Source organism: Gossypium hirsutum, chromosome A13, assembly GCF_007990345.1.
Source record: "Gossypium hirsutum isolate 1008001.06 chromosome A13, Gossypium_hirsutum_v2.1, whole genome shotgun sequence".
NCBI lineage: Eukaryota > Viridiplantae > Streptophyta > Magnoliopsida > Malvales > Malvaceae > Gossypium > Gossypium hirsutum.
The window spans coordinates 100,451,323-100,464,088 of NC_053436.1; the positions used below are offsets into that span (position 1 = coordinate 100,451,323).

General features: G+C 33.2%; 2 protein-coding genes and 1 pseudogene across 4 annotated transcripts; 2 read left to right on the plus strand and 1 right to left on the minus strand.

Annotated features, from left to right (window-relative positions):
- Window positions 1-2,495: 2,495 nt before the first annotated feature.
- LOC107919987 (mastermind-like protein 2) lies at window positions 2,496-6,236 on the plus strand. The gene is made up of 2 exons (XM_016849453.2): window positions 2,496-3,123; window positions 5,346-6,236. Exons 1-2 carry the CDS (start codon window positions 2,633-2,635, stop codon window positions 5,971-5,973), a joined length of 1,119 nt encoding a protein of 372 aa, XP_016704942.2. The 5' UTR covers window positions 2,496-2,632; the 3' UTR covers window positions 5,974-6,236.
- Window positions 6,237-6,805: 569 nt separating this feature from the next.
- LOC121212522 (golgin subfamily A member 4) lies at window positions 6,806-10,326 on the minus strand. Of its 3 annotated transcripts, none has more exons than XM_041085444.1 (4): window positions 10,077-10,326; window positions 8,481-8,647; window positions 8,306-8,407; window positions 6,806-7,842 (listed from the first exon to the last, which is right to left on the minus strand). In XM_041085444.1, the coding sequence occupies exons 1-4, from the start codon at window positions 10,079-10,081 to the stop codon at window positions 7,109-7,111; spliced, it is 1,008 nt and encodes a 335-aa protein (XP_040941378.1). In that variant the 5' UTR covers window positions 10,082-10,326; the 3' UTR covers window positions 6,806-7,108. The 3 variants fall into 3 exon arrangements, with proteins under 3 accessions (XP_040941378.1, XP_040941377.1, XP_040941375.1); XM_041085443.1 differs by having other exon boundaries at window positions 8,481-8,653; window positions 10,077-10,309; XM_041085441.1 differs by lacking the exon at window positions 10,077-10,326 and having other exon boundaries at window positions 8,481-8,718.
- Window positions 10,327-11,415: 1,089 nt separating this feature from the next.
- On the plus strand, window positions 11,416-12,487 carry LOC121212338 (uncharacterized; annotated as a pseudogene).
- The last annotated feature ends 279 nt before the right edge of the window (window positions 12,488-12,766 follow it).

Here is a 12,766-nt window from a genome sequence, read left to right on the forward strand (position 1 = left end):
AACTAGTTTTTAACGGTAAAAATGGATGAAATTTTTATCAAAATGACAAGTTTGCTCTTTTATCTAACCTATATAAACTAATTTGCCTATCTTTTTAATAGAGAGGACAAAATGCAATATAACTTTTAATATAAAATCCTCCTTTTTTAGTGTTGTTATTTTATTTATGAGTTAATTATGTCATACATCCTTAAATTATAGTCGTCATTCTAAATTGGTCTCTAAACTATAAAATATTTTAGTTATATCCTTAAACTATTGAAGTTAAATTAATAAAGTCCTTCCATTACTAAAATAATTAATTTTTAACCGTTAAATAAAATGTTAAATCTTATGTATAGTTTAAAATGAAAAGTTTTAAAAATGATATAATATTATTTGCTATTACAAACACACTATCTCTTTCAAATATTTCCAAGATTTTGTTTCTTTATAAAACGCCATTGCAACACCACACATAAATATGATCCAATTATCCCTTCTTATAATAGATGTCGAGAATGGTAATAGAATGACCGCAAAGCAATAAAAAAATAAAAATAAAAATACACACAGATTCTATTTAGAAATCCTTTTGGAAAAAGGCCACGGGTAAAGGAGGAGAAATTTACTAATGTTGAAAACTAAATGATACAAAAAGAGTTTTGCCTACATCTATTTAAATGTTGAAAAACTCTATTCTAATCAATATCAAATAGAAAAAGTGTAGTTCTATACGGATTCTACTTGTGCGGCTCGGCCTTTTGTCCCCACAGAACCCCTTATTTTGCCATTGTATTTTATTTCTTTAACAAGTGATGAGATTCGAGTCATACGACTCTAACATTTCTCAACAATCTTTAACATATTATATATTGTAAAGTAATGTACACAAACAAATAAAAATATAATTTGGTAATATCATAGAACTTCACATTTCATCTATTATAATATAAATATAATTATCGGACCTCATATCTTAATTAATATATAATACTTATAAATATTTTCTTTATATTCAGAAAACAATTGCTATATGAAGTTCATTTTAAGTTTATAAACTATAAAAAACTAATCAATAAAAATTCATTATATTTTTAAAATTTTCAATTTTTTTAACAATCTCATTATATCTTTTAATCATATCTGCTCTTTTTGATACAATGTCCAAAATAACTTATAATCTCTCCCCCAACCCATAAATAAGAGGATAACACTTGAACTCACATCCTTCAGCATTGGTAACAATGGCCATACCAATCGAACTAAGACTCAATCGATAATTCCTTAATATTTTTTAGAAATTTCTCATCGTTTTGAATATTGAATTTTTAATAAAATTCATATCACATGTTTTCTTACACATTCCTAAAATATAGAAAAATGTATATATAAATTTTATATAAATCTCTTAATTTTCTAACAATTGTGATAACCAAAATTCTAGACAGCCAAATTCCACGTGATCAAACTCCGAAGCAAATAAGATTATTAATTGAAATAAAATTAAGATAATGTAAACTTATACATAACAAATAAAACATAAAAAGTTAAATTATAGAATATTAATACTAAAAGAATATGAAAGTAAACATCTTTAAACTATGGATGTTATCTCTCTTAAAAACAACAATTTCCAAGTGATCTGATCAGTGGTTGGAGTTGGTACCAAACAGTGGACAGAACCACGACAAATGGGGCACCATGTCTTCTTCACTAACCATTCATCTATACAAGATGGTATAGATGTTTGCAGTTATGTAGAACCCTGCAGCAATCCCCATCTTCCAACTCTTCCAAACAGATTACACACTGGGTACAATATGATTCAATTTCTTCATTCATGTACTGAACAATAGTCTCAGCCATGCATGCTTGGTCTAGTCTTTCCAATGGATGTATTTGCATGGTCCGATTAGCTACTCGATGGTTAAGAAAACAAAGCACTAAAATAAGCATCATAATCAGTCCCCATAGTGTAAGCATGATGATATTTAGAGATAGAAAGATAATGGTAAAATAATAGGCCTTTTATAATTGGTAATCCAATACTAACTAGGAAATTGACAATTAAGCATTGCATTAATGTCTTCCATCAATTATTCATAATTTTGATTAGTATAATAACAAATTTAACCTTCGATATTTACTTATTTTGTCATTTTGACCTTAATTATAATAAATTCAATAAATTCAACATCTATATAAATGTTGCGAGATAAATTTGTTAAATTAAGACCTCATTGACAAGATTGTAAACTTTAAGGGCTAAATTTATTGTACTAATTAAAAGAATGTACAATTGATGGGAAATATTAACATTATGATTAATTGGAATTCGCTGAAATTGACATAAATTAAATTGAATTGCTATGATTTTTTATAAGAGGGATCAATCTGCTTAATTTTAAAATTAAGAGGGACTGGAGAGGCGTTTTTACGTTAGTAAAATAATATATTATCCGACAAAAAAATGGATAGGAAGCGAAGTAGTAGGACAGGAGGGGGTTGACTTAACAATTAGTCCGAATCCATGTCTGAAAAGTAAAGTACATTATTAACTCAATAATTTTCACAAATTCATCTTTTACCCTTCCCCCAAAAAGTATATCTCAGAGAAAGACAAAAGAAAAACCAAAGCTTTGAGAAAAAAATGGAGGAAGACAAGTCAGTGAGTCCTCAGCAGCGGCTGCAGCAGCAATTTCTCTTAGACCAACAGAAACAACAACAACAGCAACAGCAACAGCAACAGCAACAAATGCTTCTCTTACAACAACTTCAGAAACAAGCCCAACATCACCAGCAACAGCAGCAGGCAATTTCTCGCTTCCCTTCCAACATTGATGCCCATTTACGTACTACTCCTGGTGTTCTTCCCAATCGTGCTATTAACATCCACCCAAACCCTAATTCAACCCCCAATCCTAACCCTAACCCTAATTCCACTCCTAATTCACAACAACAGCAACAGCCCTCACAATCACAGCAACAGCAACAGCAACAGCAGCGACAACAACAGCAGCAGCAGAAGCAGATGCGGCCGTTGAATCAAGCTGAACTTCAGATGGCTTATCAGGATGCCTTGCGTGTTTGTCACCCTGATTTTAAACGACCTTTTTCTTCCCTTGAAGATGCCTGTGAAAGGTTTGTCTGCTAATTCTCTAACTTTTTAGGAAATGGAATTCTGGGTTTTGTTGGTTCTTGAAATTTTCCTTTTTTATGTATTGGTTGGTGTGGAAATTGCCAAAAAAATGATAATTGTTGGACACCATATAATAGAAATTTCTTCCTTTCTGTTTTGTTGTTAAGTAAAGGTGAAAAGGTGGGAGTTCAAACTTTAGAAAAAAAAAAGGATAAAAATATGATGGTTTGAAATAATCGATTCTTTTTATTATTTTATTGAATTTTGGCTAGCATGTGCAGCTTTTCGAAATTAACTAAGTACTTCTTGTTGCTATTTTCTAGTTGAAGGTTGTATTCCTGCTGTTTGATGTGCAAATTTGGGCACTTTTATAATGTAAAGATTGTATATTGATTTATCTGCTACAGAAATTAGGGTCTGAATATTAGTGACTGCCATAAGTTTCTCAGTAATGCTAACATGATGGAGCCATTTATAAAGTTTTAGGAACAGGTTATGTCAGATATTTTGATGCTTTTTCGCTGGTGGGATACAATTGTAAATGAGATTTCCAGAAACTGTGTGGGAGATAATGTTGATTTGTTTCATGTAATTGCTTCTTCGTCATCTTTCTCTTGTCTAATTCATCCAAGGTTGAGGACATATAAAAGACTATAATTTATTGGGATTTATATGCATAAGACTGAAAAATTGCTGATGCATTGTGACACATGGCAATTTGGTGGGAAGAATTATGGGATTTATCTACATTTGTCTGGCAAATACTTGGTAAATTAACTTTTGCATGGTTTCCTAGCAAATAGGAGATAAGATGTTCATATTTGGAGTTATACTCCATTTGTTAGGAACCCGTTCCACTAGACAGTTTCGTTCTGGTCAGCTTTATCATCTGTTTCATGTGAACAAAGTGAAGGAAAAAAAATGAAATTATTTAACATTCAAAGTTACGTGAAATTATTTTCACAAGAATTGTATCTTCCTGATTGCATTGAGCTGAGTTGTCAAAAATCACGCATCAGCAGCTAACATTCATATGTTGCATGTTTATTTGCATAAAAAAATGGAGTTGACAGAGTGATTAAATGATATCTTTAGTGTCCTAACTAGTGTTTGTACCGCTTTCATATGCTGCTATCATCTTACCCAAGATGTTTCACCCATTTTTTGGACTTCACTTTGCATTTTCTCAGTTAAGTATCGAGGCTTCCAGAATTTCTTGTGACTGAATATTTGTTTAGTGTCTTGCTTCTTGTGACAACGAGAACATGTGGAAATACATATACATACATGCAATTTAAACTAATTCTGCTTGTCCCTCCTGCTGAATCCCTTTCCCTCCTTTTTTTTCTTGGCTATAATCCTTTTCTTTTTTTTCTTTTTTTTTTCCTTTTCAGTTTATAGATATAGAGGTGTATGGACTGAAGACAGTAGTTACTATCTATCATAACTTATGTGAGGACGGGTTTACATGACCTGAGGATAATACATTAGCCTGTTATTTAACTTTGACCTTTGGATGGCATTGGTTATATGATTCGAAGCATCTCTGTCTTGAGTATTCCTTGTTATGTCTCAAGTTTTATGGCCTAATTTCCTTCAAACATAACATGGAGAAGTGAAAAAAAAATGGAAATAGAGCGTGGCCATCCTTCTAGGAAAATAAAATCGTTTTGCAATACAATGAATGAAAAACTAGCATGTCTGTCATATATATAGCTGCAATGCAGTTTTTGGATTATCCTGGTAATAATAAATAATAGTAAATTTATTCTTTTGAAGGTGAAAAATACCAATCTGTAAACCCTGGTTGAATATTTGCGAAATAATAATATGGAAGCTCATTCATTCGAAGTTTGAGGGTATTTTGCAAACCGTATTTGGAAGATAGGGAACATGGTTAGGGATGGGAAGGCGAGATTTGTTTGCTTTTCACATGAATCACTTCATCCTATGGAGGGTAATAGACCTTTATAGTGTATTTTACTGTGTCATAATCCTGTTTTAAGGTATTTTATATTTGTATGAATTGTGGTATTAATAATTCATGTTAAATGGAGTTGAAACATTCATGCATCTGTGTCATGTATTGCCAGGTCTAGAAAAAATAGTAGTAATTTGAGTTCTCTCTCCCTTTGTGCTTGAAGAATTTGCACTACGACATCTGGGATTAAATTGTGTTTTCGTGCTTTATGTTCTTTGAAGTGTATTTCATGAAAACGTGTAGGTTACTACCTTACCATGTTGTAGCAGACTATGAAGCAGAGGAGGATGACAGAATTCTTGATTCTGACACAACGGGCCAGATGCCATCTCGGTCCCAGCAGTGGGATCACAACATTGCTGCCAAAGTCGCCGAGTTCACAGCGACGTTCGAGAAACAGGCACTTGCCTTCAACATAATATCTCGCAAGCGAGCTGCAGGGGAATTTCGATCTGAGGAAAGGTTGATGGTTGAGCAGGCTCTTCTCCAGGAAGAGAAGAGAGCCATGCTTGAGTTGAGAGCAGAAATAGAATCAAGGGAGAAGGCTGGTCGGGAGGCTCATGAGGCTAAGTTGCGAATGGCGGCAATGGTTCAGGCAGAGCAAGCTCGAGCTGAATCGCAAGCTCATGCTGAAATAATGGCCCGAGGACCTATAAGAGCAAATGCGCTTGGATCTCATGGTCATGACATTGGAGAACAGTCACAGGGTTTAAACCCTGATGAGATGATGAACGGATGGGGGAACAATGCACCGCGGGATGAAAAGGAGCCTTCGGAAGATTTCTTGAATGACGAAGAGACTGAAAACGGAGATACAAGTGTGCAGAACGAATGGCGTGAAGTTGGGGAGTTTGATTTGAACAGTAGATAGGTCATGGATGGTGGTGCTTAGTTGGCATTTTGGCATCTCCTTTTCTTAATCGATTTTTTGTTAACCTAATTTGTAAAAGAAATAGTAAAACACGAAGTGAGAGGCATAGATGGACATTTTCATTACGTTGTGTTTTTATTGTATTTAGTTAGGCATAGACAAGCAAAAGCATTTGCTTTGGTGAGCTGCTGATGGCTTCCATTTAACCTTTTAAATGTTCTTTGTAAATTTGCCCATATTAAATGAATGACTGATTCGAAGTAGGTTTGCCTACAGGACAATACGTTATGAATTGATCTATACAAAAAGAGAATATCGCTAGTCAAAGTTAGACATCGATTCTATCAAATTACCACCAAATCATTTCCTCTCTTTTTTCTTTATTTTTATTTTAGCTCTTTTTCTTTTTGTTTCTTTTCTTTTTCTGTTCCCTCCTAACTTTTCTTTCTCTCCGAACATGTCTGCTGAAAATTGAATATTTTTCTTTTTCATTTTCTAGAATTTGAGCATTCTTTGCTGAGCTGCATTTGCCTATATCTTTTTTGCTACATTATTTTCTTTAAAGATCTATATTTTTTCAACAAAAACGTAATTGTCTCTCCATTAAATTTTCATGGATGCCAATGCCATAGGTATAGCTCCTGTTATGCATTACTTAAAAAGACCAAAAAACAAACAAAAAGACCATGAACCCAGAACTTAGTTCATATGGCTCATGCAAACAACCTTAAGAGAACATATCAAACAATTCTGGCATCAGAATCACACAATATTTGCAACCCTTTTCCTATCCCCGAGATGCAATAGACTTTGTGCCAAAAAAAAAAGGTCCTAACACTCAGAAAACTTGGTTTCTAATTTCTATAGGAAGTAAGACACTCGCAAAGCAAGGGAAAAATAAATAACAAACCAATATAGTGGTGCCTACTTCTTTGCTTTTCCCTCTTCTTTCTCTCACTCATATCTCATTCTCATACATACAGATGTACAGGCAAAGAACGTATCATCCAACATTATACTTAAAGCCAACGACACTGGGAAAGAAAAGAGGGAAAAAAGGCATTTTCTTTAACCTCAAATTGAAGGAAGAAACAGGGGAAAACAAAGCAAGAATGCGTATTATTTTAAATAGTACCTACAAAATGTTGGGGAGCTGGGAATCCAATCTCTGTTGCAACTCCTTGATCTTCATGGAAAGCTCCAGCTTCTGCTCCTTGTAGCTCTGCAGCAAATACTCTTTCCCTTCTATCACCTCTTTTAGTTCTCCTACTTCTCTCTTCAGCATCTCAATTCTCTCCCCATCTCCCCTTCCCTTCTCAGGGGAGTCTGAGTTGCTCTCCACATCAAGATACCCATTAGCATGGCCATTTCTTATGTCTGATGGCCAAACTGTATCGATTGATGTCATCTTATTTGTGCCACCATATCCTACACAGTGATCTGCAATTGCCTTCCTCAGCCTTTGGATTTCTCTCTCAGAGTCGAACAAGTCTCTATTTGCAGCATCCAGTTGTGATTGTAGGTGAGTTGAGTGTGCCACCTGAGCATTCAGCGAATTCTGCAGTTCCATAATCTGATCCTGCATCTCCAGAATCATATCATCTCTTCTTTTTAAGTGTTGCCTTAGTTTGTGTATCACTTCCCGCTTGCTAAATATGTCAGAGCCAGATTCTGAGACACATGGTGAGTCAGAGCAGTTAGAATGGTGAAATGGCCTAGGAGGCAACTCAAGGCGATCTGGAGATGATGCCCACATAACACCATTATCCTTGCTGAAATCAGAGGTGGGAACTGTCACCAGAGGGAGAGCAACCTCAGATTCTGGCAGTATCTGTCCATTGGGTGGGTGCTTCTCTATGTTTTCAGCTCCTGTTTTGAGCCCAAACTTAAATAAAAAACCACAAGGTGCAAGAAACGGTAAAAACACATACATTTCAGACTTATGTTGATCTAACTCCTCATTTTTCTAAACTACCGGTGTCAGTCGCATATAAACACCACAAAGCGGGTATGATTAAAAACTTAGATGCCATGTCTTAACATTCCAAAGGCAAGGAATTTGATATTAGGATGGGATTCATAAAAGGCTTAGTACTTGAGGAAAATGAGACTCTGTTTCTTCTATATCCAGTAAATACGTGACTATTTACACTAAAAAAAGAGATATAGGGAAAGAAATCAAACTAGAGAATTCATAACAATTCTATTTCTTCACTTTATTATCCCACTTTAAAGACCCAAGCAAAAGCATAGAAAGTGAAAAACTAAAACAAGTGCATGTATATATGTCAAAGCTTCGGACATCTCAAACTGTAAGATAGCCGCACCACACCTGACATGCAGTTGAAACAACCATCATCTTCTTCAGTAAATGCGTACATGTTTGAATGCAATCGGCAACCTGACGATCTCCTTCTATCAGAAGTTCCATTCTCTGTAATAAACTCTAAATTTAGAACTAGTTTTTTATTCAACACAAATTATTGAAGCAACTAATACCAGTCTACCTTTCAAGCTGGCAGTAGCACTGTCCTGCTGCTTTGTGTCAAGTGCCTGCTTCAGCTTGTAACCAAGTCTAACTGATAAAGTACTTAGCAAAGCACCACCAGCGATGAGAATCCAATTTGGCCCCTCACCCTGAAAATTTTTTGACTTCTGACCCCTAGATACCCTACTGTTTCTTGTATTCATTTTAAGAGCAAGTGAAGGGTTAGATGGCAAAACTCTGAATCACCCAAATATGGCCTACAGTCAGAGTACACAACATGCAATTACTATCCATGTAAAACAAAAGTGAGGTGAAATAGCATCAAGAAAGCAATAAGTTCTACAAAATCAACTTCTTAATAAGAAACAAAAGGGTCTTGAGACTTGAATGTGAACTAAATACGTCAATAGAACAACTTTTTGAGAGCAATTAGATATCTTTAGATAAAGAATCAATTCCCACTATCTGGACATCCCACAGACCTACTAATCATTATAGATTCTTTTGATGAAGATGATGATGATTATTATTATTATTATTATTATTATTATTATTATTATTATTATTATTATTATTTACTTTTTATAGATTGTCCCATCATGAAAAAGTATCTGTAGCTCTTGACAGATAAGCTTTTGTTATGGGAAAATGAGTTGATGTCATAAAATACATCCAAAGGTCAAAATCAAAAGCCTTTTGAATAAAAAAAGCCACAAAATTCTCCCCACGCTATGCTTTATGCAAGAAGCAAAATAAAAATAAATGAAATTACGCTGCTCAACTTACAACAGAAAGGTTAGTCTCTCTAAGCGAATGTAAACGACAACATCTCAAGCATTACAAGTCTAAACCACATCATAATGCTTTAAAGTCCTATACTTCTACCTCATTTAGGCAGTCAAGTAGCACATAAACAATAGACAACAATGATCAACCGATCTTAATGCAAGTAGACATATGTCACAAGAGACACTACGTATTATCCTAGACTAAAATCAAAGAACAACATTATTGTTCAACTAACTCATCTCTTTCATGTAATTGTAGCTATGCGTGTATCATAAAATAGTGTATTTAATAAAAATTAAAAATCAAAGAGAAAATTTCAAAATTTAAAAGAAAAATAGTGTATTTGTGAGGTTAAGTTAAAACCAACTTTGCCCAAATGCTACAACGAAGCAGAAATAGGATTCAAATTTCTATTCAGACAATGCGCATAAGGATTCCAGACTACTGTTATGAGAACTCAAACTCCAAGTTCTAGTATAAAATAAATAAATGCAAGCTATCCATTATCTAAAACTGTGCTCACATTTCTCTCAACACCTACAAGTATTGTTACAAAAAAACACTAATATTTTTAAAACCTACAAGTTTCTAATACAATTCCTAAACAATTTAAACCCAAAATCTCCCCCCCCCAAAAAAAAAATAAAAAAAAGAAGAAAATACTAATGTAAACTTTTAACCTTTTCTTTTACATCCTTCTTCTCTTGGTTATTAATTCAATTTAAAAACCGAACAAATAAACTCACATCAACTAAAACACAGAAGTGCAAACTTTGAGGAGGAACAAAGGGAAAGAAGATAATCAAAAGAGATGGCAAAAGCAAACCTCATCCAAATAAAAATTAGGGTTTACTTCGACAGAGTTTCTCCGGGAACTCCGTCAACGGCGTCGTTCTCGACAAGTGCTTCCCTCCTCTGTCACTATTCACTCCCGCCCTCCCTCTCTCTCTCTCTTTAGAAATGGCAATATCAGAGGGTTTTTCAAATGGCGGCTTTTGGGCTTTGGCTGATAGATAGTTTTCCTTCCCCCTTTTTTTTTTTTTCTTTTTTTTATAAATTATAGAAAATAAAATGTTAAAGAAATATAAAATCGGGAGGGGTTTTTTACCGCGTCGTAATGACACGTGTCTGCGTTTGCCTTCGATATTCCGTTTATTTCGGTTGAAGTTTGTTAGGATCGGCTAATTAGTTTATCCATTTTTTTGTTTTGTTTTAAAGAGCTTAAATTTTCCCAAATTTTTATGATTATCTTTTGGATTTTTTGCTAAAAGGAACGCTTTAAACAATGATGATTTTTTTTTAATTTTAGGTAGTCCCATCAATAATTTGAAATTTTATTTTTAATTCAAAATTTGGATAAATTTAGTGAATTAAGGAGAAGTTTTTTTTTCGAAATTGAAGTATTTACCATTAATAATAATTATTATTTTTTTCTGTCACGAGTATTTTTAAAAAAAAATAAATGATTAATCATGTATGTTAAAAAATATATAATATTCTTTTGAGATTATGTATAGATGTATTTTTGTGTTGTACTTTGTTTTTAATGAGTGCATTAAAATGGTAAATAAAATTAACAAATAATGCATGTGATGTAATCTTTCAATACAAATAATATATTGATTAATGTTGAAGATGTTTTAAAGGTCCGTCGTTAACAATATTTTTATTTTTAGAGAATAAATATTAAAAAGAGGAAGAAAAAAGAAAAACACTTACCTTGAATGGAATTGTCTGCCTTTTTCAGAAGGGAAATGGAATAAGGTTGAGTGTGGACCGAATAGGAAAAACTATTAAATATGTATGATAGTATGAGTATAGTTTACTCAAATAAAAACTTCTTTCCACGTGTGAGGAATATTTATGATTTTATATTTTTACTTTTTAATTTTTAATTTTTTTATTTTAGTACTTCAATTCTTTTTATCTAATTTGATATCTAAAGTGTGTTTTTATTATGGTTTTTAGTCCAGTTTTAACCTACATTTTGGATAACTGGTCGCCAATCAAATAATAGCATGTGGAATTCTTTTGTAAAAAAAAAATTAATTCACAATTTAATCCCTGAAGTATATTATTTTTATATTTTAGTACTTAATTTTTTTATTAAATATATATATATATTGTGAAAAAAAAAATAGCATTGAATATGCTAAGGGTAGCAAATGGTGGTTCCTCCTAATATGGCATGCTACAATATGGACTACTAATGGGCTATATGATACCAATATGACTAATAGGCACATTCTTGTGACGTATCTAATGCTCCATGGCATGTTTTTACTGCCTTGAGTAAGTTATTCAGGTTATAGGATGTTGGCAATGTAAAAATATGATCATTGGAATTTAATTGTTATAATATAATTGTTGGAGTCTAATTGTTGCAATATGAGCGTTGATTTTTTTGGACCATTTTGTCCTTTCGAGACCTCAAGAGGTCATTTCTCTTTATTTTTTGCAAGCAAATAAGAGCTTCTCTCATTCTTCTCAATTTTCTCATCTTTTTTTCTCTAAAACTTTAGCATGTTAGTAAAATTACTTCAAAGAAAATTATGTATTGGGAGCGATTGTGACCTCTCCAATATTTTTTGAGAATTGAACCTAATTTTTCTGGTCAAGTTTTTCTAACTAGCTTTAAAGTTTTATTTTTATCTTATTTCCCAATTGAGCCTTTTTCTGGTAACTACGGTACATGGTGGAGCAATATCAAAGAAGAGGAAGCACTTGGAAGATATAAACGGATTACTGAGAGTACAATTGAGTTTCTTGAATTTCAGGTTTATGGTAAGATGAATCCTGAAGACAGTTGGTTAGCAGCTTCTCCTGATGGCTTGGTGAACAGGTTTGTTTATGGGTTGCCTTCTGGGGGAGTATTGGAGATAAAATGTCCATATGTTGATGAGAAAATGAAAGAGACTTTCCCTTGGAAGCGCATCCCCCTCTATTGCATTCTACAAGCTCAGGGTTTAATGGAAATCATGGACCGGGAATGGATGGATTTCTATGTTTGAACTCCTAATGGATGGATTTCTATGTTTAAACTTTTGGTGGAAGCATGTTCAACCAGCTAAAGAAATATGCAGTAAAAATGTGATAACAGATCCCCTCATAGAATTAAAATCACTAAAGCCAGACTCGAGGCATGAATCATGGGGCGATATAGTTCGTCAAAGCAAACTTGTAGCTGATAACTCCAATTTATTGATTCGTGAAATAAATGGACAACTGATAACCTGAATTGATGACTGAGATAATGAATTTTAAACCAAGTCTAATTCATTAATACCGATGCTTACTTGTGGATATTCCGTTTTTATTTTTATATGTTGGTTCTTTATTTATTTGCCCTTATACTAATTTGATTCTCCTTTATTGTTATTAGGATATTTACTCTAAAAAATTTCAACTCAAAAGTGAAAGAAGGTGAAAATATAATTTTTTTTTGTCATGTGAGTTGCTTAAAATGTTGAATTTTTAAATTTAAAAATTTACATTATAGAAACATCTTATATATTA